Source organism: Citrus clementina, unplaced genomic scaffold (genome assembly GCF_000493195.1).
Source record: "Citrus clementina cultivar Clemenules unplaced genomic scaffold, Citrus_clementina_v1.0 scaffold_4, whole genome shotgun sequence".
NCBI lineage: Eukaryota > Viridiplantae > Streptophyta > Magnoliopsida > Sapindales > Rutaceae > Citrus > Citrus x clementina.
This window is the reverse complement of record NW_006262274.1, coordinates 3,305,648-3,332,715: the sequence shown is the minus strand read 5'-3', so window position 1 is coordinate 3,332,715 and position 27,068 is coordinate 3,305,648. Positions and strand designations below refer to the sequence as shown.

At 34.6% G+C, this 27,068-nt stretch overlaps 3 protein-coding genes and 1 non-coding gene across 4 annotated transcripts; 2 read left to right on the top strand and 2 right to left on the bottom strand.

Annotated features, from left to right (window-relative positions):
- Positions 1 to 830: 830 nt before the first annotated feature.
- LOC18043492 (COP1-interactive protein 1) lies at positions 831 to 9,409 on the top strand. Its single transcript, XM_006436076.2, has 18 exons — positions 831 to 1,299; positions 1,886 to 2,107; positions 2,209 to 2,304; positions 2,651 to 2,703; positions 3,032 to 3,128; positions 3,502 to 3,575; positions 3,727 to 3,844; positions 4,992 to 5,102; positions 5,351 to 5,427; positions 6,114 to 6,180; positions 6,834 to 6,899; positions 7,511 to 7,618; positions 7,742 to 7,872; positions 8,043 to 8,109; positions 8,224 to 8,291; positions 8,364 to 8,457; positions 8,662 to 8,732; positions 8,846 to 9,409. Exons 1-18 carry the CDS (start codon positions 1,147 to 1,149, stop codon positions 9,225 to 9,227), a joined length of 2,055 nt encoding a protein of 684 aa, XP_006436139.1. The 5' UTR covers positions 831 to 1,146; the 3' UTR covers positions 9,228 to 9,409.
- A 2,696-nt stretch (positions 9,410 to 12,105) lies between these two features.
- Positions 12,106 to 13,351, top strand: LOC18043491 (probable membrane-associated kinase regulator 4). The gene has a single exon (XM_006436075.2). It carries the CDS (start codon positions 12,169 to 12,171, stop codon positions 13,264 to 13,266), a length of 1,098 nt encoding a protein of 365 aa, XP_006436138.1. The 5' UTR covers positions 12,106 to 12,168; the 3' UTR covers positions 13,267 to 13,351.
- Positions 13,352 to 20,488: 7,137 nt separating this feature from the next.
- On the bottom strand, positions 20,489 to 24,568 carry LOC18043490 (ankyrin repeat-containing protein ITN1). Its single transcript, XM_006436074.2, has 4 exons — positions 24,316 to 24,568; positions 23,348 to 23,857; positions 22,441 to 22,850; positions 20,489 to 21,849 (listed from the first exon to the last, which is right to left on the bottom strand). The coding sequence occupies exons 1-4, from the start codon at positions 24,335 to 24,337 to the stop codon at positions 21,016 to 21,018; spliced, it is 1,776 nt and encodes a 591-aa protein (XP_006436137.1). The 5' UTR covers positions 24,338 to 24,568; the 3' UTR covers positions 20,489 to 21,015.
- A 1,212-nt stretch (positions 24,569 to 25,780) lies between these two features.
- Positions 25,781 to 25,896, bottom strand: LOC112099397. The gene has a single exon (XR_002906201.1). It is a non-coding gene; the product is annotated as a U5 spliceosomal RNA (small nuclear RNA).
- Positions 25,897 to 27,068: the final 1,172 nt, after the last annotated feature.

The window sequence follows — 27,068 nt, the reverse complement described above, 5'->3', positions numbered from 1 at the left end:
TTGTTCTTTGGAGTATTTTTGAATTTGATTTACATGCTCCTCAACAGACTTTATTTTTATTTGTTTTATTTTTTTATTTTAATAGAGTAAAAATTTATTTAGTCTCTGTATTTTAATATTAGTATATATTTAATCCCTATATTTTTTAAAATACATCGAAACATCTGTGCCGTTAAAATATTGATACATCTACCGTTACTTTTTATTTCTTTTGGCTTACTTTTACAATATTATCCTTTTATAATAATTTTTTTGTTTGGATATGAATAAAAAGAAAATAATTAAATTACCAATTTAACCCTAAAAAATTATATTAATTTTTAACTGTCAAAAATTGTATGCAAAATACCAAGTGTGCAAATGATGCTTGCAAAAAAAATAATATAATTTTTTTCTAGGGTTAAATTGATAATTTAATTATTTTATTTTTATTAATGTCCAAACAAAAAATTATTATAAAATGGTAATATTGTAAAAGTAAGTAAAAAAATAAAAAAATAACGGTATGGTTATCAATACTTTAACGACAATGATGTTTTAAGGTATTTTTAAAAATATAAAGACTAAATGAACACTAATATTAAAATATAGGGACTAAATGAGTTTTTACCCATTTTAATCTACACAAGGATAAAAAAATCTTACTCATTGAACATTGTTTGGAACGAGAATTTCATTAGGATAAAAATAGGTTCTTTCTCGATTGAAATAAAGTCGTGCTTAGTTGAAAATTCAGACTTAATGGTTTAAAAATGAACCAATGGCGTGGACCCCGAAATTATCTTGAAATCATTTTCACATTTTAAAACCTGAAAAATAGACAAGTAGGTGGTCCGGTTTAAAAATTAAAACCGAAGCAAAACGACACCTCACTGAAGGAAAAACGACGTGGCCAATCTCACCCGATCTACGCTGACTCTGCCGCGCTTCTCTTCTTCAACCCCTAAACCCCCAACTCTCCAAACAAACTAACAAACAGAGAATCCATCAATTATCCGTTCATCCCTTCTCCTTGTAATTTATCCGCTACAACATAAACCAAAACCTCACCTTTTTTATTTTATTTTTCATTTTAATTTGAAAATTGTAATTTCAATCCATCAAAATAATAATAAAATTTAAAAAAATTAGGGAAGAGCGAAAACGATGTCGTCGTGGTGGAGGAATGCGGTGAACAAAGCCGTGGAGGTCGGTAACAAGAACAATCTGACGCGCACCGTCAAGAACTACGCCGACAACGTCGTTCATCAGGCCGGCCAGGCCGTCGCTGAAGGAGCTAAAATCTTGCAAGATCGCATTGTAATTACGTTTTCATTATTTCTTTGTTTCGCTCTCAATTCGAGCTCGATTTTAGCTTTGATCATGGCTTTTCAGGAGAAATAGCTGGCTCGAATTGCTTAAACGCACCGCTTTAGGTTTCTGTTGATTAAATTTTGATATGCTTTTATTTGGAGCTATGTGTCTGGTTCTACGCTTGATAAGCTTCATCTTCTTAGACAATACCAAAAAACATTTGTATTTGTTTTGAGTTTTGCATAAAATGGGTCACATATGGTAAATATTTTGTATATTTGAAGCTTATTACCAACCGTTTTAGGGTCTGTTTGGGATTGAGTTGATATAGCTTTTGAGTAAAGGAGGAATCCGCCAGTCTAGGGGGTTGCATTATGAAATGGAATCACTAGCTGATAAGAATTGCTTAGTGTTATAGCATCAAAGCTGAAAGTTGTTTATGAATATATTGCTTGCTTTGCATTCATAATGAAGCTGAAGCATGATGGTTTCAAATAGCACTCAGTTTATGGTAATTTTTGAAGTTCGTTTGCATTGAATTGAAGTTTACAATCTAGTGTATGAAACTTGTGTTAGTTGTTTGCAAATTCAGGGGGTACGGAGTTTCAAAAGTGTGAACCAAACAATAAGACGATTGGAGGAAGCCGCGCTTTCCTGTAGGGGACCAGAAAGGGTAATGTTGCTGAGAAGATGGTTGACTGTGCTGAAAGAAGTTGAGAAATTATATGGACTTCTTTCAGAGGATAAAGAGAAGTTGCAGGAGCAACTTGATGCATTTGATGAAGCAAAGGATGGCCCGAGAAAGCCGTCTCTGGTGAGTTATCCTGTTTTTGATAGCCTGTTCTTACATTTCCCATTTTGCTTCAGTAAATGATGTCTTTTTTCACCCCTCTCACATTTTGTTATTACGGATAGGTCCTATATTATGATGCTGATTTTGGGGGTGAACCATTAAATTTCCGTGATGTTTTTCTTCAGAGTCAGGCTCTGGAGGCCATAACAGTATCTATGGTAAGCTAAAATAAGCTGAATGGCTTGTGCACACTTGCCTTGACATGTCCTTTCTACTTGAAATTAGGTGAAAAAGTAATAGCTTAATCAAATCCTTTGATTTAATTGTGGATATGATATGCTATGAAGCATTGATGCACAATTTTTTGCAAGTGTTGTATTTGTTGAGTATTCTTAGGGTGAATTTTCAGGAATTAGCAACTTGAAATATATTTACCTTGATGTCACATCATCCTTTCAATGCAATCATGCAACCATAATATCATTGTGATTTTAATTCAGTTTCTTCATTTTCTGGATTTTTTACTGGTGGTTGACCACAGTTTAACTCTTTCTAATGATTCAGATTCTCGAAGCACCAAATGAAGAGGAAATTTCTTTACTCTTGGAGATGTTTGGGTGAGTTGTTTGCTGTCACAAGAATTATTATTCCCTGATTTTGATTTGGAAGTCATAGTGTGTATTTAAGGTGGCTCTGGAATAAAAGTTAACATTTTCGTTGTTAATAGATGATGGTAAAAATTTCAATACTTTTGGAGAATTTGCTATCGGTTAGTTTCGGCATGATGATGCTATACTTTCTTTCATTTCTGAGTTTGTTCACATCTAGTTGGATATTTTATTATGCCTCTTGATGTATGTATGAAATAAGTTGTGAGTAGCCAGTTATTGGAGTCAGCCAGCCTGAATTGGATGTGGTTTATTTTTCTTTACACTGTGCTTGTAGGCTTTGCCTTACTGGAGGAAAAGAGGTTCATCATGCTATCACCAGCAGTATACAGGATCTAGCTACAGCCATCTCAAAATACCAAGATGAAGTATTGGTAAAGCCCTTAAATATCATATCCAGAAATTATTTAATTAGGAATTAGGTGGGTGCTTAGTTAATGAACGTGTGATTATTGCATGATGAACATCCAATATAAATGAATTTAGCATCCCTAAGTTCAACAAGATCTCTGAAAAATTTCTCTCATTTCTGTACTTGGGTTGAAACTAAATTAATACTGTTGCTCAGATACTTTGTGGGCATCTTTTGGGCCTTGGGAAGATCTACCACTCAATTTAATCACATCATGGCTCCCTTACATAATCTATACATGGGAATTTTTTTTTTTCTATCTTTGGCTTAACAGTGAAGATTTCTTATTTGACCTCCTTTTGTGCTTCTCCCTTCTCATGGTGTTAAATATATAGGTGAAACGGGAGGAATTGCTTCAATTTGCGCAAACCGCCATTACGGGGTTGAAAATGAATTCTGATATTGAAAGGTATTTATGAAAAAAGGAATTTCATTTCTTGCGAATCATTCATTTCCTATGTGTCTTTTCAGCTCTTGTGCATTACATTGTGGTTTCAGGTATCAGTCTGAGCTTTGATTGGTTTTTCCTTACCTCTTTTTATGTTATTTTTTGGTTACAGGATAGATGCTGAAGCCTCCGATCTAAAGAAAAGACTTGAAGGAATGAAGGCTTTGCAGAACTCTTCAAATGAAGATCTTGAGCAAGCATCCGAAAAGACAACTAAGGCAACAATAGAGGTGAGTTTGGTTATTGTGGTAGCCTGTTTTTGTCTCCTTTTTCTGGTCTGAATATTATTTTGCTAAATGATGATGTTACATCCTTGTTAATTTGTATGGTATTTCTTAATTTATTACTATTTATTTTTAATTTTAAGAGATTTAGTATATTCAAGATGGAAATTAAAGATTACAAAGTGGACCATGTGTCCTCAAGTATAATCATAATGAGAGAAAAGGGAAGGTAAAAAATCAGCACGAAGTGCATCCTAGGCCCTAGCCCCAAAGAAACCATCCTTCGCCAAACAAATAATATCCTATACAAAAACATTCTTGGGATGCTAGGTGAGGCCAAAATACTTTTGAATAGCAAAATTCAGTCCATAATTGTACTGAGTTATCTAGTAGAGCATTATAGGATATTTTGTACTTTCGTTGATTATTTGGCTTTTGACTGTTCAGTTATATTATGTTGTTTTGTTCAGAATAATGACTGTCTTTCTTCATGTGGATTTTCCTCTATGAAGCCCCAAGGCAATCTTTTATTAGGAAACTGACCTTCCTTTAAACTTATTTAATTTTTATGTCAAGCTTTTTGAGAAATTATGGGTAAATCTTTAAAGAAAAACCAGTGAAGTGTGTTTGCAATGTCGTAGACATGAGAAAGTAAACAGATTCTCCTGTTGATGGGATTCATAGTCATTTTAAATTTCTACCTGCAATCTGAAGTTAGTTGAGATAAGATAATATTGAAGAGAAAATTTTGGTTTCACTGTATGTAATGATATTTCTATGCTAGCATACATTTTGAAGCTTTCATGGTGCATAAGCATTTGCCAGTCTTCTATATCCTGCTTGTGACTGGAGCTCATCCAGTTTATGCTGTTAGATTGATGAATAACAGAATGCTCAAATTCCATGGAACCTCCTCATATTTTAGACCAATCTTGCAAAGTACATTTAATGCTTTTAAGCAATAGAAAGTATCCATGCATGTATTGAAAATCACCTGTAATTTTCAAATGTTTTGTTGAGGTCCAAATTAATGGAATCTAGTTTGAGGTTCTTGTTGTTTACATATGTATATGTTTGGTGGAGCATTTCTCAACCCTTTAATTGACTGGAAAGTTAATAAACCATGAATCTGACCATATGTTCTTTGTAATAGGCTCTAAAAGAGGCACTTGCACAAATTAGAGTTTGTACCAGATTGGAAAGGCTTTTGCTGAAAAAGAAATTGTTAAGCTATGGAGACTCTCCTGAGGTACATGCTCAAAAGGTGTGTTTCTTTGTTACTATTGTATTGTTCCTTGCTAATTTTTTTAACAACTATGTTTATTCTTGGTTCCTTGTTTTCTGTTTTCAATATAATTCACATGTTTGTCGATTGTTATTAATATGCCATGTTATCTTGCCCATTGAAACCTATGTTTGTGGAGAAGGACACGAATGCCTATCTTGGCAAATGCTGAATTTCACTTGATGGGATAAAATCACTGTTACCTATTTTATCTTTTTATGAAGCAGGTTGATAAGTTGAAGGTTCTATCAGAGTCTCTTTCTAATTCCTCTGTTAAAGCTGAGAAGCGCATTTCAGATCACAGGTATCATTTTGTACTTAATTTGTCATAAGAAATAACAACTCCCAGTTATTGCCAAATTTTGTGGAGTGAAGCATTTTTGCTAGGTTTCATGTACAATTGAAAGAAATGGGACAGTGCAAGGGAGGTGGTTAACAAATGCATAACCTTTGCAACCCACTTGGTGTGCTTGTACTTTTCATAATCTATGTCCAACTTTAAGTTATAAAAAAGATTACCTTAGCTTTCCCCTTTGAGTTGTGTGATGTGTTAAAATTACTATAGAAATGTTTGATTGATCTTTGTTAAGTTTAGTTGTTAAGTTATGGGGTTGTACTGAGTAATGTGTTCTTCTAAATGGAAGTTGTTTGGCTCAAAGAAAAGGTGGCTATTATTGTGATATTTAGCTTTTAATTTGTCTTTCTATTGGATATTGGGTACCTACTTGTTCTAAGAGTGGACCTATCTTTGGCACTTTTCAATGCGTTTTAACTTGCATGTCCATAGTGACCTTTTGATTATGTTCGGACTCGTATTTTCAGGTTATTTATCTTCTATGATAGCAAGGTTAGCATTGGATAACAAGATATTGTACTAAAATGGTTCTGTCATTATCAAGGAAGATGTCTGGGTTGGCGTCCAAATAATCACATAAGCATTCTATGATGGTTAATCTTGTGAAACTTAATATTTCACATTATGATTGGCAGATCACAAAAGGAGGAAGCATTAAAAGTTCGTGTCGTCAAGGCAAATGAATCTAGCGAAAAAGAGAAGGTAATCTGCTACGGCATTGATGCTTTCTTGGTCTTTCCTCTCAGCAACTACAGAATTAAGATGATAGGATAAGTTTTACTCTTTTTCAACTTTAGTTTATAGTGACACAAATTTTGGGTACAATGAGTTGTCTTTGGAAGATGCTGCCGCCATGTAGTGTGAATTAAGTGTTTGTAGGAAGCTAGCTTAATAATTGGTTGGATATTTTAATTTGAGAGGGAATTTATTTTATGTTCCAAGAAAATAATAAGGTACATTTTTTTTTGGGGACTTGTCTTCTGATTTCTTCCATCTCTTAAATTGATGCTGCTTTGCCTTTTATTTTAATGGTTAGTTTTAGCATGGCCTTTTGCTGTTTAGGTAATGTGGTTATTATCACTGAAATCTTTTGTGTCCGGAAAAACATTCTGCAGGCGTTTACATAGGAGATCGGGAAAAATTCCTGACTACTTAATCCATTTAGTCTATTAAAATTTTTCTTACTTCCATTTGTTTCTTGCTTAATGGTACTGCACAGTCATATATTTGGTGCATATTATATATAGGGATTACCATTTATAATTTACTGATACAGTGATACTCTAATGAGAATTTGATGATCATTTGACTGTTGTTGGGGAATGTTGAGCTTTTGTTTTGGCGTTTGGTTCCAGGAAATAGGAGCTGAGATCTCAGAACTTGTAAAACAAAGAGATCATCTTGAAGCTGAATTGAAAAAGGTCCCTTTGCGCTGTTTTTACATTTTTCAAATTATTATATGTGGTTGTCTTGAGTATGATATATCTATCCTTCTTGGGAGACGCTCTCATCATTTTTATTCCAATAATAATACAATTTCATGACATCTTTTCCTACTTGTCTGCATTCTGCGTTTACTAATGTAACCAAATGTTTTGCCATATGACAAATGTTTACTAAAGCACCCCGTTAAAAGTTTTGGGTATGAGAATAAGCAGTTCCACCTCATTATACAAGAAAATGTTTTTGTTTTTCATCTGCTGCTGCTTGAAATGCATTGTGGTAAGCAGGTGCTCTATAAATATTGTTTTTTCTAATTGTAGTATGATCTCATATGAAACAGTCTGATTGATATGGGTGGAAAAATCATTTATACCACTTTTAAACTTTCTTGGATTTAACAACTTCAGTCTGCATTTACTTTATTTATGTATAAAATCTATGGCATTTGTGGCCTTTACACCATTTCCTTTCCAAGCAGATGTTAAAATCACTGTAGCAAGTTTATGAGGCTTCATTGGCCTTGTGTCTCTTCACTTAGTTCAGTTAGTTCAGTTGTTGTAAACATTTTAAACTGGCCAATGCGGTGTAGGTTAATCTTTCCCTGGCAGCTGCTCAAGCGAGGCTTCGCAATGCCCAGGAAGAGAGGGAACAATTTGATGAAGCTAATGATCAGATTGTTGAGCACTTGAAAACAAAGGTTTCGATCTACTGATGTGATTCTTTCTGAATTCTGATTAAAGTGTTTAAAAATTGCTCTATAGTATATTCTTCATTTTTCATTATCTGAAGTATCATTTTTCATTTTTCCTGTACTTTGTAGGAAGATGAGCTCTTGAAATCCATTGCTGCCTGTAGGGTAGAATCAGATGTTCTTAGTACATGGATTAATTTTTTGGAAGATTCATGGGTCCTCCAGTGCTCGCAGATGGAGCTGAAAGAAAAGCAGGTCAGGTACGTGCTTCAATTTTGTGTTTCCAATAGTGCCCTCTAATTTTTAGTTAGCACCCTTTGAGTTTCAAGGATGGAAGTTATGAGTTGTGCTTGTAATGCTTTCTCGTAATGAGTTCATTGTAGTACATGAACTGTTTGGTTATTACTTGTTGCTTCTTTGCAATTTCAAGTGAGGAGTTGGAGAAACATGAGGACTATTTTGTGAACTTAGCCATATCTCTTCTCTCCGCTTACAAGGTATTGATATACTTCTTAGGTTTATCTAAGAATGCACCTATTTTTCTGAACAATTTTCTCTTCATCTCTCTCACCTGTTTCCCTTTGGATGCAATTATGTATCTTTTTTTGCAGAAAGAGTTGGGGCCTTCCATATCTCGAATTGGGAAATTTGTAGAGAACCTGAAGAATTTGAGTGAAGGGTAATTTTTTTCATTGAGATTATCCTCACCTATTTTGATGCAGTTTATTAACTTTGTTACCCCATGAGACAGGTCAGAGAATGCATCCAGTGGGGATGATGAGCATTCAAAAGAATTAAACCCTAGGAAAAATCTTGAGGAGGAATATCTAGACTATGAAGCCAAGGTACAGATAATGTTTAAATTCAGCCTTGATTTCAATTGTTCTTATTTTAAGCTATCAAGTTCCTGATCTACTTTAGTGAGAAAAAAGAATTTAATTTATAATTGCTAAGAATATGCTCAATTGCTGGCCTTAAATAATTGGTGCAGTCACCTGGTTCGGCTGACATGTTTATTTGTGTGTGTTGATTTTATTGCCTTTATTCAGATCATAACCACCTTCAGTGTGGTGGATAACATGAAAGAGCAATTTTATGCTCAACGTGGAGCAAATTCCAGGTTTGATATTCTGGCTGTGTGCTAGTGCTTTTTCCTTATACATCGTTGTTTGCGGTGCTTATATTCCCTTTCAATTTAAGTACTCAATTAGCTGTCGTCCCTTTCTGATCCAGGAAAGATGATCCAAGGGTTAAAGAGCTATTTGGTGATATTGAAAAGTTAAGACTGGAATTTGAATCTATTGAGAGGCCAAATTTAGAATTGGAGAATCCTAGCCCAAAGACTGGCACTTCATCCAGTGAGATGTCACCCAAAAGTCCTTCCAGTCCTCCTCCTACACAGAGAACTACGACTCAAAAACCTGATATAAGTGAGCGTCGTGGGAAACCTGTTCACAAAGGAGAGCAGGCACTCGACCCTGAAGCAGAGTTGGCAAAGTTGGAGTCTGAGTTTGGAAAAGTTGGCCAAGACTACTCAGCTGAGGAAATTGGCGACTGGGAGTTTGATGAGCTCGAACGAGAATTCAAAACCGGTGATTCTGCACCAAGCAAATAGCTCAATTCACACTGCCAAATTAATAATTCTTGATATTAAAACCTGTTAACAAGCAACAAAAATGTGTTATATATAAATCGGTATCTGACCTCTTGAAAAGCTCCTTTTTAGTAGATCAGGGGTTTTTTGTAACTTCGTTGTAAAACTGGATGGTGTGTCTTATTTATTGATTCTTCTGTAAATTCTCAAATCTTGCTTTGTTGTATTATGAAGTTAATTAAACAAATGAATCAAAGGCTTTGTTTGGATGTTCAAGTTGGATCTTCTCTGAACTTTTAACGGTTAAAAGATTCGGTGTGAATATGATAACTATTCTTTGCTTTGAAGATGAAGATGACCCCTCATGCTTTCTTGTCGAGGAATGATGGAACCAAGAAGAAATTGTGTGGTTCAGAATTTTATATCTTTCAATTGAAATGCTTGGTGATTGTGAACCCAAAAGAAAACATTTTGGGACTTATTGAAGTGTTTTCCTGATATGGAAGTTGAAAATTTTCATCTTTAGAGAAACACAATGATTATTCACTACCTTCTATGCCTTCAACTCAAGGGTACAGAAGCTAGTGGGCTGGGAACCCCTTCATCCAAAATTTCTTCAAAAGTCAAGTTTCTAAGATGACTCAACAAAATATTTTGCTTGGAATTGTTTATGAGCTGTTGCTTTTTCTGCTTTTGTTAATGCTGGTGGGTTACCCAGCAAAAAATTTCGCCCACAGAGGTTCTACTTGTTGATCCTTCAACCAAGCAAAGAATTCTTGCACCCTGATTTTCTGGGGTAGTGGGTCATTTTGATTGATACATTTATGGCTATCTTTTGCCCGTACTTTTTTCTGTTTCCTGAAAGAAATTTATGCCCCAGCAAGATCTTCATCCAATATCTCAGTGCAGAAACCGGATATTGTAATGTGATAGTTACAAGTAGAACTTTTAAAATAGAAGGTGGCTAATGAATTTTTGTTTTGTATTATTGAAATGGTTTAGATGTGGAGAATGAGAAAATTCTTGTGCATATTGTTATTGTACCACACATTAACACACTTTTCTTAAGAAGAACATAAAAAGTAGAATGGGTGTTTATACTTTCAGCTTTTGATTTTTTGGCCGTCCGTAACACAGTCCAAGGATTCATGGAATTCATTTCTTCAGAAAAATTCAAAGCTAAACATCAATGGCATGTGGCATCCATAAAACTACATTTCCAACAGTACACATGTATGCAAAGTGCACAAAGAAACCAAAGTTGAAAATCTAACATGTTATAGATGATTAAACAACTATGTAACGTCTCATCGAACAAGGGTACCTTGAATATGGCTAAAAAGACTTGAAATTATCAGTTCCATTTGTGTTTTCTTATGCATGTTTTCTTATGAAAACTGATACAAGGACCGGTTTGGATTTTGAAAAAGGAGGGAACCACTTTTTGGCTTTACAATTAGTGGTAAAAAATGAGATAAGAGGAAAGAAACTAAAAGATGGAGAGTGTGTTAAAAGAGAAGACAAAAAAATAAGTCTTGAGCTTTGCAGAATGCAGACATTCCATCCCCAATTCCCTTATCCCACCAAGATTTGTCGGTTCATGTGTTGTTTTCTTGTAAGTTATGCAGTCAACAGTTCATTTCACCTCTCTTATCTTTCCAATTATGTCACTTTAGTGCACAAGACATGTAAGGTGAAAACTATGACAGCAATTGACCAAAAAAAGATGCATGCACACGAATGATCGGTATATATCGGCTTATATGAGACAGTCATTTGGAAACTTTCTATAAAATATCTGGAAGAGAAACTAAGAAAAACAGACCCAGGAATCCAGTAAAAAGCAGTTTCACCTAAGTGAAGTCTAAAGTGATTCCTTGGCTATTATTATTTTACTTAGCAGAAAGGCACCCTTTTTGGATTTTTTTTTGTTTTGGTTAGTCATGGCGCACAGAAATGGAACATAGTGAGTATTATTAATGCATTGAGAATGCAGAAAACCGGGTTTTGAGATCTGGGTTGCATTCAATTTTATGTCTTTTTTGGTTTATTCCGCAGACGATACGAGAATTATCTATTAGTTTTCATGTGCACGCTCTTGTTTTCAAGCAATTGAACTATTGAAATAGAAAATGTTATCAGAATGTGGGGGCTTGTATCCCTCTAGACTCTTGGTGAGATAGGCTCCTATGACCTATTTCAAATATAATAGGCACTTCTTTCTAACACAGTTCATAGCATTTGCTAGGGTTTAAAGTAATCTCTTGCAACATTATGGTGCTACCTTAAACATTAAAATGTGCACGAGTTTCTGGTAACAGTATTTACACAGCTCAGCTGAACAAGGCCTCACTCATCCTTCGTAGCTGCATAGGTGAATACGTAGATCATAAACCCTTTAATCATTTACGAGATGATAGTCATACCATATGAATTCATTTTGATTAAAGTTTTACCCCCAAAAAATTAAATTCGGTACTTTTGATTAGAATCAATGGATTAGTAGTAGTACTGGTCTAAACAATTAATCAAGTCTTAATGATGTCAGCCACATTGCTTTAGAAGAAACCTGAGTCCCCATTAGAGAAAGATCAACATGTTTTAAGTGCATAATTTCACTTTCAAAATACTTTTATCATTCTATGGGGCCTGTTTCAGTATTTGTAAATGTGAAAAGCAAAGAGAAATGAACCACAAAAATTAATTTAAGTTCCAAGAAAAAAGAAAAAGAAAAATACTGCAGAAATGGGTCAGTGCTGGGCCATTAGAAAAATTCCCATAATGATCTGTATTTTATATTTGGAAGCATTCAACATTCTGTCTATTAACCAACATCCACTCTTTCTTTTAAAAGAGTGCAATTCCCTTGATTCCTTTATCACAAAGCTGAAAGCTCAAGCTCTACCATAAGAGAAAAGAGAGATCTTATCATAACAATATAGTGAGTTTCAAGCTACCAGCAATGGCTGTGAATTTGCTATCATGTGATCCTGCTGATGATGACTATATCGACATAGAAGTTAGCTCATATTCTAACTTCTTTAGCCATTCCAAAAGCTCTCCTCCTCATTCTGGAGAGTTTGAGTTCCAAATGAATTCAAGTTGCCTAGAGAAAGAACCGACAACTTCTCCGGCTGATGAGCTCTTCTACAAAGGAAAGCTCCTTCCTCTTCACCTCCCTCCGCGTCTGCAAATGGTCGAAAAGCTCCTGGAGAACTCAACTTGTGCTTATGATAATAGTAAAGATATGTTCGAAGATTTCTATAGCACTCCTTTGATGACAAATGCGGCCACAACACCAACTACAACTAGTACTCCATTTGAATCCTGCAATATCTCACCTGCCGAATCCTGTCAGGTTAGTCAAGAGCTGAATCCGAATGAGTACTTGTTTGAGTATTCATCTGAAGTGAGTGGATTCATTGGTGACAATCCGAAGAAGTCCTGGACCAAAAAGCTGAAGCTGATCAAGCAGTCCTCACTTGGTTCAAAGCTGAAGGCTTCCAGGGCTTACCTCAAGTCTTTGTTTGGTAAATCCGGTTGCTCTGATGAGTCCTGCACAGCTGCCACAAAAGTTGCTGACGAGGGTACAGCTTCAAAAGTTAAGGAGACTCTTAATGTTAATAACTACGCAAATATGGCAAAGAAGAATCCGTTTGGACAAATTCATAAGGGCAACAGCCAAAGTTCAGCTTCTCTAACGAGGAGCTTTGACAAAGAAAGGATCACTGAGAGTAGTAGCAGCTGCCATAGGAGATCATTCTCAATGGTCATCAAACGGCATTCGACAAACAAGTCTTCATCATCTTCATCATCTTCTGGCTCGTCCTCTTCTTCAAGCTCAAATGACTCCAATGCTTTTAATGAGCTGCAACTTCTCAAGAGATGCAGTAGCAGTGTTTATTCAGAGACTGAGAGTTCTATTCAGGGAGCAATTGCTCATTGCAAGCAGTCTCAGGCTCAGCAGCTGGTCCATTCAAGAAAGACTCTTGGTGATGTTGGTTTTCACTCACTGTCAGCTTTTGAAGATCAAGAAAGAGCAGACCTTTACTGGGGATAAAGAGAAATTAACAAAGAGTGAAAACAAGTACACGGTTCATAAATTTTGATTGGTTTCTCATGTGTTCCTTTTTCAGTGTTCAGATCCATAGCATGAATTAATCCATGATTGTCCTGAATTGTTTAGACATGATCATATTCTGTAAATGTTTCTGCTGAAAATACCCAATAAAGTTCTTTCTCTTTAACACAGTAAGTGCTTATGGATTAAGTACTTCTCAAAAGTCACTTGCAACCTTCAAATCAGAAATCTAACAATCAACAATCTAAGTTGACAAGTCTTTTTATCTTACACAAACCACATAATAATAATAATTGGTAGTCATTTTCTAAGAAAGGAGATTGTGACGCATTGTTCCTCAAGTCAATTGGAATTCTCTTCCTACTCATCCATTCAGCTATAATACATGTCTCATCACTCCATAGGTTTTTAACTTCAACCTTTCAAGGACGCTAAACTTTGACAAGCAGAAAATCCTGAAACTAATTAATCAAGGTGTGATTTACTTTATATTCCTATCTTTCACTGCAAATAAAGGAAACTGTTTCAGTAATATATTGCCTTCATTGTAATTTTCAGCTTTACAGTACAAGATATGGTACAATAATAGAAACATTTTGACAAGTTTCCCCTGAAAACTACTGATGACTCTTGGCTGTGGGCCAGATTTTGATTTGTCAAACAAAAGGGTACATGATGTTTTGCAGACTACTCAGTAGAGAGGCTATTGGCAGATTCCATAACAATAATGAAATGAATGATTATGAATTGTATAAAAAGAATTTCCAAGCCAAGTATCCATGATTTCACATAGTTATTCGGAACAAGTCACGGCATTGTTCACGTAAACCCACAAGCTTGTTTCCAAACGATAACAATAAAATTAAAGATTGTATAAACATGCAATCTTAGGCCACAAATTAACAAAAAACTTCAATGACAAGGAAACAAAATGGATGAAACTATAAAAAAAAAATGGTATCTTGAAAATTTATAATAATATTTTGATAATAGCAGAACAATTAGTTTTTTAATCAGGGATCCCTGACTTTAATAAACTCATGTATTAACTAAAAGACACAAAAAATTAGATTTTAATACATTACATGACAAAATACATTGCATTAGAGTCTGTATTTATTTTATCTTTTAGTTAATCCCTGACTTTATTAAAATCAGAAATTCTTGATTTTAAAACTACTCATAGCAGAACTTCAGTTAAAGAGTGAAAAATATATACATACGAAATTTTTTTAAAAAGTACTTACTAGCACATAATATAAACGATGTTGTAACATTGCTTACCTGTGAAGTTATGATGAATCTTTACTTGTTATCAATTGAAAGAGCAAACGTGGCTCCCCTGAATTAAATATATAATTACAAAAGTAACTTGAATTAGGCAAAGACAATCATCATTATGTTGCAACCAATCATCGGATAACAGAATTAATCATGAAATATGATAACAAAAACCCACATGTCTGCCTCTTAGAGCCACTAAAGGACGGCTGCTTAAGTTCAGAATAATAATTAACCTGATCACCAAAGAAAGTGTTAATTTTAGCTAAGCAATAAAAAAACGAATCAACCAGGCACTTGTACATGCTCTGACGGTTGAATCAAGGATTAAATATTAAGGAAATGAAATCTTGTAAATGCAGACAAACAGTCTTTAAAGTGGCTGCTTTTTTGCGCCCCCCCCCCCCCCCCCTTTTTTTTTCTTGGTGGGTAGATTTTTATAGTGGGATGTCATCAACCTTAAACTAAGTAAACCTGTCTGTTAGAAATTTGACAGGATTAGACTCAAAGAAAGCAGTGAAAGAAACTAAAAAGGCTACATTGATGTTGTTCGGCACTAAGAGGAAACTGATAGCCTTATAACCAGAATGCCTTTTTCCCCACCCAACTTTCATGGATTTCCAAGAAAAAGAGGGGGGGAAAAAAAAGAGGCTCACGTACCAGCTCAGCTGGGATACTCAATTACATCAGTTTGTTAATAAAAGTTTTTTCAAATGGCCCCGGATTTAGAATTCCAGATTGGGGAATTCTAAAAGCTTTTGTAGTTTGTTAATAAAAGCTTTTTCAAATGGCCCCGGATTTAGAATTCCGGATGGGGGAAGGAGATACTCAAGAGATGCGTGTGTAGTAATGATTTAGTGAGCAATGTTGCTCGTATTATGATATCCAACATTGTCACGTAGTGCTGCTTGGTTAATTCACTTCAGAACTTTAACATTATTTACAAGGGACTTTAAAATGTAATACGTATTCAATTGCTCATTATATGGTGGGCGAAGTTTCTAACCGGTCATTTTCTGTATTTATGTAAATTTGATTGACATCGACAATTTGCTTTAGATATTCTGTTGTTGATGTATGCGTTTGAGAATTATTCTATCTCTTATAATTGAATATCTCACTTCCATGATTGTTGTACCTGATTTTAGTATAATGTGCTTTGCCAGTGACTTGTACTCTATGCAAAAATATCCCAATTTTTTTTCTTTTTTTAAGCGAATAAAAAAGAAACAAGCATTGTGCAGCTAAACATTGACATGCCTAAGAAGAAAGGGAAAAATCATTAGCAAGAGCCTTTGCCTTGCTTAGAAGCATGCGAAAGTGATTTGACAAGCTAATGGGCTTCAAGATGCAACGGTACTGTGACGTTTATTAAGCAAAAATGAAATGTCAAATGAGGTGCAGACAGCAAAATGACTGCAACAAGAATTCTATCGTAGAGCAACTGGAAAAATGTTCAACTGGGAACTGCGTGTCAAATCAAACAGAAAAGAAACTGTTTTGGTTTCTTTCTTCATGAGCCAGCATACGAAAAGCCCACTCCATTTTAGGACTTCTTTTTGGATAAGGCATTTCAGTTCCCCATAAGCCCAATGGAACATCTCAGTCAAGAACGCTATTTTAACCATCTCATCTGTTTCTGTGTTCATACCCACCGGGGGCGGCGCCCCCACCCCTCATGGTTACAGATTAGTGGGGTGCATTAATATCAGTCAAAAAATGAATATTATAATAAAAATGTTATATCAAAAATAAAATAAATGGCTTGGACGTATTTTCCTACTAGGTAGAAGTAATACAAATTTATTAACTTTGTAATTCAGTTAACAGAGTGTACACATGCCGGACATATAATTCATCATGTGGCAGTGAGATGATCTCATTTGTAATCACTAACCATATGTTAGTTTGTGATAATATCACGTCATATGACAAATCAATTAAAATACAAATTTTAATGTTTTATGCATAATTATATATATATATATATATATATATATATATATATATATATATATATAGCATTATTGTAAAATATTAGTTATAAGCAAAATTATTTGTGGTTGTATCGTCTAACAAATATTTAGTTGATAAAAAAAAAACGAATTTATGTCTCGGCATTATAGCACTATTTTTCTTGCCATTGTTTGAGAGGCAATCACGAAAATGAAAGAAAAATGAAAAAAAAAAAAAAGAAGCACCATGTTTAGGGATGGCAACCAAACCCGGACCCGGACTGAACCCGAAAAATTTGGTCTGGGTTCAACCTGTACCGGAGTAATTTTTATCCGAAATTCGGATCAGTTTTTAACAACCCGCATATTTTCGGGTCCGGATCCAATTTCAGGTGAACCCGCAAATCCGGAATTCAGACCCGGATATTATTTATTTTAATATTAATTTTTATCCACAAATTCGTAAATATAAATAGAAAAAAAAATAGCAAAAGTGAACCCTAGATCTCTCAATCTCTCTTGTTCCTCTCTCGAAATTTCTCCTTCAATTGAAGTACTGAACTCTACTGTAAATCTGTAATTTCTCCTCTCAATCTCTCAAGTCTCATCCGTAATCCGTTCCTCTCTCAATCTCTCTCACCCGTGAGCCGTGACTCGTTCCTCAGTCCTCAGTCCTCACTTAATCTCTCTCACTCTCTCTTCAACTCTCCTTCACGGTGAGGCTTTGTTCGTTTCATCACTCATCAGCAGCATCACACGTCTCATCTCTCACTCTGTTGCGGCCAGCAAAAGGGTTGAAATCCACCTCAGTCGCGGCTGGGTTCGTTTGTGGTTTCTTGGATCCATTTCTTTTGGTAAGCAAAAAGTTAGTTCTTTGTTATTTATTTAGTTCATCAAAAGTTTGCAACTTTTTTTGTTACTGATGCATTTAGGTACTTCTTTTACTTGATTTGTATTAATTAATTATGTTTTAGTTTGTGGTTGTGGGGTTGTGTTAATAAAAAAGTGGTATTGGACTTGATTTGGATTAATTAATTATGTTTTAGTTCGTGATTGTGGGGTTGTGTTAACAAAAAGTTGGTACTGGAGGAAAAAAAACTGCATCTTTTTTTGCTTTGGCCTCATCCCTTTTGATTCATTATTCATCTTATCTTTTGGACATTCGAGGGCTGAGGATATTTTGTTTTGTTTTGCCGAGTTGAGCTTCGGCTGGGTTATTTTCTGACAGAGCATGGACAAAATGAAAATACATAATGTTAAATTTGGTTTAAACTAAAAGTAACACGAACCAATCTTTATCTGGATCTTGAACTGGGCAGAAAGGTAGACTCTGAGAGAGTTTTTGATTTGTTTTACAGTTCAAATGATTAATAGGCTTTTGCCAGATAGCAATATCGCCTTTCTCTTTTATTTTTTCCCAGCAAAGGCTTTTAGCTACATTTTCAATAACAGTTTGTTCCTTATTCAAATCCTCTTTTGTTCTTTGCCAGCCTCTCGCATGCTTCTTCCAATTAATCGGAGGGCCAGATAAAATCCAGTACCCTCCAATTCATGATTAATAATGTTCTTGATAAGAATTCAAAGTTAATGTTCTGTAATTTTCTTGATTAATAATGTCTCTTCAAAATCTTAATCTTATGAATTCTTGATTAATAATGTCCTGTATTATCAATTTATCACTAATTGGTTGTGTTGTTCATTATGTTTATAATTTACACATTTTTTGTAGATGGAATTCCAGAGGAAGCAATAGTTTCTGCAGAGCATTTGATTGATGAAAGTTGGATGATTGAGCAACAGTCAAATGAAGTGGATGATTCAGAGTTTAGTCTTTATTACTAGTGGCTGGAAATTTGAGTTTTAAATTGTAGAATTGTGTTATGTATTTGTATTTGTGGATATTTATTACTTTAAAACTTTGAATTTTAGATTTTATATTGTGTTGTATTTGTTTTAGAACTTGGATGTGTTATTTGTTCTGTTTTTTTGCCCTTTGTCCAGCAAGTTTTGTTGAACCAAAGTGAAGTAACTTGGTTCTGGTAGTATGGTTCTGGATGTGTTATATGTTCTATTTTTTTTCTCTTTATCCAGCAAATTTTGTTGAACCAATTCTAGGAAGAATATTGTAATGTATTTTACTGTAATGTGTTTTTTCATGTAATACATTAAAACATTAAAACTTCTCCTGTTAAATTAAGCAATCGGGTCTAAAAAAAAATAAAAATAAAGCAATCCGGGTTCAAAACCCGGAATTCGGAAACCCGGACCGGATCCAGATTAAAAAAACCTAGTTTAATGCGGGTCTGGATCCGGAACAGTCAAACCTAAACCCGGACCTAGAAATTGCCATCCCTGTCCATGTTACTAAATTAATATTATCTGCTACATGTGATGTGATATGGTATCTTTTAATTTTATATTATTAGTTTGGGTTCCCCTAACTTACGTTGAATGTAAGTTACGGTGTGAAATTTTATCTAGCCCCCTACGCTCTATATTATTTATATTTTATTCATGAATATTATAAACTTCTTGAAATGTAAAATTTCGTTTAACCCCTTATACTCAATTTTATTTTATTGAAACTATAGAGTATGAATTCGCCCCCATAATTTTAAATTCTCAAAATAACTTTCATTTAATTAAAAAATATAATTATTTTTAAATAAATTATAATTATAATTATAATTTTATTATAATCATAAATATTTTTTTAAATAGATTATTGTTATTATTAATAACAAGAATAAAAAGCATTATAAATTGTTAATAATAATAATAATAATAATAATAATAATAATAATAATAATAATAATAATAATTAATGATTATCTAACTAGTAGTAAATGTATTGCTAATGCTATCTTCGACTTTAAATACTCATTATCGGATTTCAAGAGACCAATGAATGACAATTTCTGTCAAAATTTTAAGCTTGACCCATTAAAAATAATTTTGCATTTAAAAAATAGAAGCAAGAAAAATGTGTTTACATCCTCGAAGGTGTAACAACTTAGCAAAAAGCACTTAAAAATGACCGTTTAATAATGGGATGCCTACGAAACCATTATTTATCAAAGTAACAAAAAATCCTAAAAGTACTTGAAATTAAAAAGTATGGAAATATAAAAGAGTCTCCTACATAAATATAGACTCAATGTTTATTCCATTTCATTATAATCATAAATATGTTAATTATCATTAATTATTATTATTATTACTAACAATATAATAAAAAATATTATTAATTATTGTTAATAGATTAATTAATTATAATATTTTTTATTATCGTTATTAATAATAACAATAATCTATTAAAAAAGTATTTATGATTATAATAAAATTATAATTATAATTCATTTAACAATAATTATATTTTTTAATTAAATGGAGGTTATTTTGAGAATTTAAAATTATGGGGGTGAATTCATACTCTATGGTTTCAATAAAATTAAATTGAGTATAAGGGGTTAAACGAAATTTTACATTTCAAGAAGTTTATAATATTCATGAATAAAATATAAATAATATAGAACATAAGGAGCTAGATGAAATTTCACAGGCTGACCGTAACTTACATTCGACGTAAGTTAGGCGGGCCCTATTAGTTCTATTATCACAGCCAAGAATGCTTCTTTCAATCTCTCAATTAATTATTTAAAAAAAATCAAACCAGATTCTCGAAACCATTGGCCAGAATCATGCTTTACTACTAACCCAATGATTTTTTGGTCTGCCTGCCGTGGATTACTAGGTGACTGTTGTTATTGATGAAGAGCAATTGGGTTGATAATATTTATTATACATTAATAATTTTCTAACAAAAAGAAACACATTCTGTACTCCAATAATTGTTCTTCAATTCTTAATGAACAGCCGCCTTGGTGGAGCCCTTTTGCCACGTGATTGCAACATTTTTGCATGTTCAATTTCTCTCGTCCAAGTTAAATGTATTGGACAGAAAATTAGTCTTTGAGTCAACCAAGCAATGTTCTTTGTTTTACACTCAGAAAAGTCCAGCAGATAAATTACAATGTAACACGCTAGGTGTCATTTTAAGGTTAGCTACAGAACCTTAGAGAAATAGCACCTCTTTGCAAGCAAGCTGCAGCTTCATCTCTCGTAGCCCGATTCTAGCATGCGGCTCAAAATGATACCAACAATGCACCAGAGATTCAGGCAAGACCACCGCCATTTTTATGACCACCAGCCTGGGCCACAATGGCATTCTCAGAACTGATACCTCTCTGGTGCTTAGTTAGATATATTAAGAGAAACAAACTTAAAAAAAGTACGAATATTTCCTTCATTCTCCTTTTTCCGGCTAACATAATGTGCTTAGAGATTAGACAAAAAGCACGCCGCGAAAGTGATCGCATCAAAAGTATCCAGCTGTATTAGGCAGGGATGCCTGAATACTTCTTTACATACTTGTTCAGGATACAATTTTCTAAGTCTCTACAATCGGAATAATGTTGCAGACACACTCACATCAAAGGGCATAAATTCGATCAATTTCTGAATTGGAGTAGTCAGAGGGATACCATGAGTTGGATCCACTCCTCATCCTTGCATTCTTCTCCCTCTTCCTAATTGATCGAACCCTCTTAGACTTCACCACATAATAAGTCATGGTGCCGAGGACTCCAGCCATTATCAGTCCCCCAACAACTGTAACCAAAATTGCAGCCCACTCGTGTCTGCGGCCAACCACTATGTAAGAGGAGGCAATAAATGCCACGGAGGTGCACACCGAAGCTAACCACATCAACTTGTTAATAACCTCCACCACCCGTTTCTCTGCTTTTGTCTCACCTCTGACCAGAGTGATTTGGACAACAACAACAGCTAAAGATGTAAAGAGTGCTATTGCATTAAAAATGAAGAAGATTTTGAAAGAGGCACGACGGACGACTACAGCCACCCCGTGATCATCATCCCCGCCAGGCACAGTAAATATAGCTGCAAAAGCAACCGTGGCAAATAGTACAGCCACCACAGTCACTGAATTGGTGGCATTGTTGATGCCTTCGCGATGGAGTTTCCTGAGCTCTTTAGAAATGTTATGAACATTTTTGTTCGTTCTTCTGGTTTGTTCAAGCTGTGTATGAACATCTTTCTTGATTTGAGTCACGGTTTTTCTCAACTCATCCCTTGGCTGGTTCAATTCATTAGCTCTGACAGCACCACAGCGAGCAAGGCAGTCCTTTATTTCTGAAGCTTCTTCTGAGGAGGGAAGCCCTTCAGCTATGTCGAGAGCTGTTTTGTGGTCTCTGGTTAGTGCATTAACATTGGTGTCAGGGAGGGATAACAACTCAGTCACTATCTGCAAGGAAAAGGGGAAAAATCATGCAAAACTTCCTGAAACCAAATAGTATTCCATACCAATGTTGATAAGTAAATTGTACTTTGACACAAAGTACCGGCATATAAGATTGGATAGTTCATCTTAGGTGTATTAACAAACTGAAACCTAAAACCATCTAACAGTAGAGATCAAATCATGATAATATTAAGGGAAATATAGGATTTGTTAAAATTTGATAAAATTCAAGCTTAAGAGAAAAATAGAAGATGCAAATGATTAAATTGGAAGGCACCTAGTCCAATTAGATGTATCAAGGTAACTGAAGACAAACTTTACTCCTTTGGCCTGGTGGACTGATTCAACTTTATTTAACAACACAACTGCAACTTCAGCATACATTGTAGACTATTAAAGAGAAATGATAATCGTTAACCATTCAGAAGATAGCACACTGTAGACTATCAAATTGGAAGGTACAGCAGTCCAATTTGATATGCAGATGATGGACCTCTTCCAGAATAATTGCACCAAAAAAGAAAAAAAGAGGCTGAGAATCAATGACACCATTTCTAGTTTTAAAGGAAAGGAAAAAAATGAGAAAATTTATACCTCTGTTCGTTTTTTCCTGGTGGCTACATGTAATGCTGTGTTACCAAACTTATCAGGAAGCATTACAATAGCAGCATCTGCCTCGAGAAGCAATTTCACCACCTCACAGCTCTGCCCTTTTACAGCCATGTGCAGTGCAGTCTGCCCTTTCTTGTCAGTCCTTCGAGCCAGTTGCGGATCTTTGCTGAGTAATGCTTTAACAACATCTACATGGCCTTGTCGGGCAGCAAAATGCAATGCATTTTTCCCATTGGATCTAGAAATTTCTAACAAGCCACCATCCTTTGATAATAGTTCATTGACAACAGCCGTATGCCCCCTAGTAGCAGCAGATACAAGAGGAGTTGCATTTGAAGGGCCGGTTGTTTGGCTTAAGCTGGGATCATGATCAAGTAACACTTGGACAATGGCTGCAACAAATGAGTAATTATTAGTGTGAGACTCTTCGAAGTTTACGAAACCAAAACTAGAAATATCACCATTTTACTATGAAATGTAAGACATCTCATGCCATCACATTCTTAAATGATATTTCACACAGAACTTTGACTCTATGTCATTGCTAAGAAGGTACTTGGTGGGTTAAATGCTAAATAGCAGCTAATCATACTAATTAAGTACATCAAAAAGAAAGAAAAAAAAAAGGAAGCCTTCTTTTTAGAGGCCCTTGAAACCATGATCAAAGATTCTCAATTTAAATTCATCTTGAAATTATCATGAAATAGCCTTGCAGTATCCACCTTAATAATTGCATTAACACATATCTAAGAAAATGTTCTAGTTCATGGCAACAACAATCTTTAAAGTAAACAAAGGAAGTAGCTTCACAGTTCACATGCCATATCTTCCATTTTCCAACACTGAAAACTTAACAAAATCAGATGAAACATAAATTTAAAATCAGTACCATGATGCCCTTTGACTGCAGCAATATGCAATGGATCAAACCCGGACCGATTCTTCCTTGTAAGACCTTCTTTGGTCGAATACTTCAACAGCTCATTAAGAACCTCAATATGCCCTTTATCTGCAGCTGTAAATAAGGCAGTCTCTCCCAACTCATTCACCTCATTCACAACCGATGACCTTATCTCTGCAACTTCAGTATCAAATTCAGCCCCACTTAAGTTCCCCACCATTTGTGAATCTATGCCATAAAGAATCTGTTTCACTGCCCCCAAATCTCCTCGCTGAGCTGCCAAATGCAGCTCCGTATCATTATGACGACCCGTCACTTGTTTAACATACTTCTTTTTCCCAGCTTGGTCTATGCGTTTGCCTGAGTTGGACAACACCAAAGCCGGTGCTGTTGCTGAAGACGGTGAAGGGGAAGGTGACGGTGTTAGTGATGACTCACCAATTGATTTTTGGCTTAATTGTGGAGATATTATTCCCTTTTCAAGGTCTCTCTCAGCTCCTAAAAACAATAATCATATAAATTAATCAGAACTCATTCAAGCAAAATACTCAAGAACCTCTTAATCTTAAATCAATCACAAGTACGAAAAATATTCTTTAGCTCAAGCTAATCAGCCATAAAAATCTAACAAGTACCCAGAAATTTCTTCAGCTCAAACTGATCAATCACAAAAGATAACAAATACCCAGAAATTGTTGAGCTCCAAGAAGCTTCTGATCAATTAATTACAGAATCATAAACGCAGATCCCACAAGAACAAGTTTAAGTTTTATGAGAAAAAAGAAATTTTTTAGGTCAAAACTTCATTAAACTAAAGTCTTCCCTTTTATTTAGACTGAAACAGAGGGACGAGATACTATATAGATTCATTAGCTAGATTCATGCTACCAAAGACTAGAACTAAAAGACCCTTAAATCTATTATAAAAAGAAAAAAAAAGCATGTAAACAAAGTACCTTCTACAATAGATGAGGCCATGGTTGATTAGAAAGAGAAAAATTTAGATATCATTCAAGATAGAAGAGAAATGAGAAGGTTCAAGAGAAGTGTAAGAGTGAGAGGGAGATAAGATGAAGGCAAAAGGACATGAAAAATAGAAAAAAGAAACAGAGGAAAGTGGGAGGAAGGGTGGTGGAAATGGAGGATGAAGTGGTTGGCTTGGCTTGTCCTCAGTATGAGAAATGGCTTTTTGTTTTGTATTTTTCCTGCGAGTGCAATGTGCAAAGAGCCAGTGGCTTACTTTCCGTGTCATTTAGACAACCAGTTTAGTCCACAACATTTGGCCCAGTTGACCCACGGCTCTTAAAAAAAATGAAGAACTAGGAGCATATTTCTCCTCCGATTATTTGTGAGAGTTGATTTTTAAATTAATATTTGTTGGATTTTAAATTGAATGTATATGAAATTTCAGCAGCGTTTAAATTCTAATATATATGTAGAATTGTAATAAATTAAAAAAAAGTTATTATTATGAAATAATTATAATTTATGTGAATATTTATGAATGCAACCTTTTCATTTCTCCATAAATATTATTCAACTTTTTTATAACTCTCATTATCTTCATAATTTAAGAATTTTTATCTATTATATTTATAATGTATTGTATCATTATAATAAGAGGCATTTACTTCTTATTTGTGTATACTTGAAAATGAATAAAAGCGATATGTAGATAATTATTGTGTCCATTGTTGACTCTCTCTCTCTCTCTCTCTTATAGTAATGTACTTCCTAATTGATAAATAATTTAACAATTATATAATTATTAGTAATTACTCTTCGACATGCTAGTATTTATAAATTTAGAATTGCTAGAATTTGTTTTTATTAACAAATAATAACAACAAAAGTTAACAACTGAGTGTTTTGGTCTTTAATTTTTATTGTTTAATAAGTATTAAATTTTCTCTTTATACATGGGAGCAAGTTTCAAATTCGAGACTTTATGTTCTGTTTAAGATGTTTAGTAGTAAAATTAATTAGTACCCTCAGAAATAAAAATGATTTATTCACGTAAAATTGTAAGTGGTTAGGGTAAAGATTAATATTTTAAGGACCTACAAGATTTAGCAAGGAACATAAAAGGTTCGGCATTTTATAGCATCGAATTGATTATTTCGTGTATAACTATAAAACAAGCAAATTATTTTAGTAAGCTAGGGCTCTAGTTTTGTGTACTTTTAGTATTGATTTTGTTTCATCATAGTCATATGTTTTTTTTTTTCGAGAATAACATTCCAAGGCCTAGAGGCACGGGGAATGTGCTAAAAAATTTTGGGCCTTCCCGGAATTTCCCCCAACATTTTTCGACCCAAATTTGAAACGAATTCTTGACCCAGTTTTTAGGCCCACCCAACCTTTTACTTTAATGGCTGCACAGCCTCAAGAAAATACACCACGGACCATAATCGCCACGAAAGGTTCCAGGGAAACAGCCATCCAAGAATAGGCGAGTGCCGCTTTAAGCGACAAGCACACGGTATTCTTTAGTAAAAGGCGAAAGAATAGTTCGCTCTGCGCTCAGCGCTCAGCGCACGGCTCAGGCTAACAGCCGTTCTTTATAAGGAGATGGGCTTGGCTGATTCTTGCTGTTTTAAACCCATAATAAAGCTCAGAGTCTCGCCTCGTCCCATCTCCCTCTCGTACTACTCTTCAACAACTCGAATTCTTCAACGCAATGCAGTATTTTATTTTTATGCCAAGTGATGATTATATATGTGAAAGTGTGATGGATTAGCATTTTCAAAGTGCTTATCCACTTTAGCAATTTTATTTTGGTTTCTTGGAATTAGATTTCATAAACGTTAAAGCAAGCCAGAAACGGTACAAGCTACTTCACGACACCGTCGACTGATTTAGTATATGAGATCTTCGTACAGGTATTTACAATTGAAATATGTTAATTCATTCATTACAAAAAGTCAGAATTTCGTAATACTACAATACCCTAAATTGAACCAACATCATAATTTAACACCTCGAGAGAATTGTTTCATAACCTTACAAGAAAAAAAAATCAAGAATTCACTACCAAAATTAGCCTTAAATTAAAACACAAAACGAAAACAAACCAACCGAGAGCACAAAAGAAGAAGAAAGCATGAAAATTCAGGAACATGCAGGCACACAATGTGACAATTAAATGGCTGATCAAGAAAATAAGAAATGATGGAGTACAACCCTTCGCCAATCATTTTCTCAACCAAAATAGAGCAAGCGTCAACAAGCACGCCCTCATAAGTCTCGAAAACAAGCTCGTCAACAAGCACGCCCTCATAAGTCTCGAAAACAAGCTCGCCAACTATGACTACTTGCAGTTTAATACGTTAGCTATCCAATTCATCAACTGAACCAGCAACCAGCATCAAATTTGCCAAAGCCACAATCTACACAATACACATTGTCAATCACAAAGATAATTTAAAAACAACTTTTTATAATAATAATTATGAATAATAATAAAAATTAAAATCAGAAGCGACAACAGAGACAGAAGAGATGACAGCTAACAACTCAAGAATGTCGAAAAGCTACGATGTCAGAACAATACTGACAACGTCAGTTGTCGGCGGCGTGTGGGGGTGTGTGAGTGAGACTGTGAAAGTGAGTGAGTGGGGCTGGATAGCTACGGCTGGGGGCTGTGCATTTGTGCCGTCGTTGTGGAAGTAGATGAGAAGAGAGGAATTACCAAAGATTAAGAATGGGA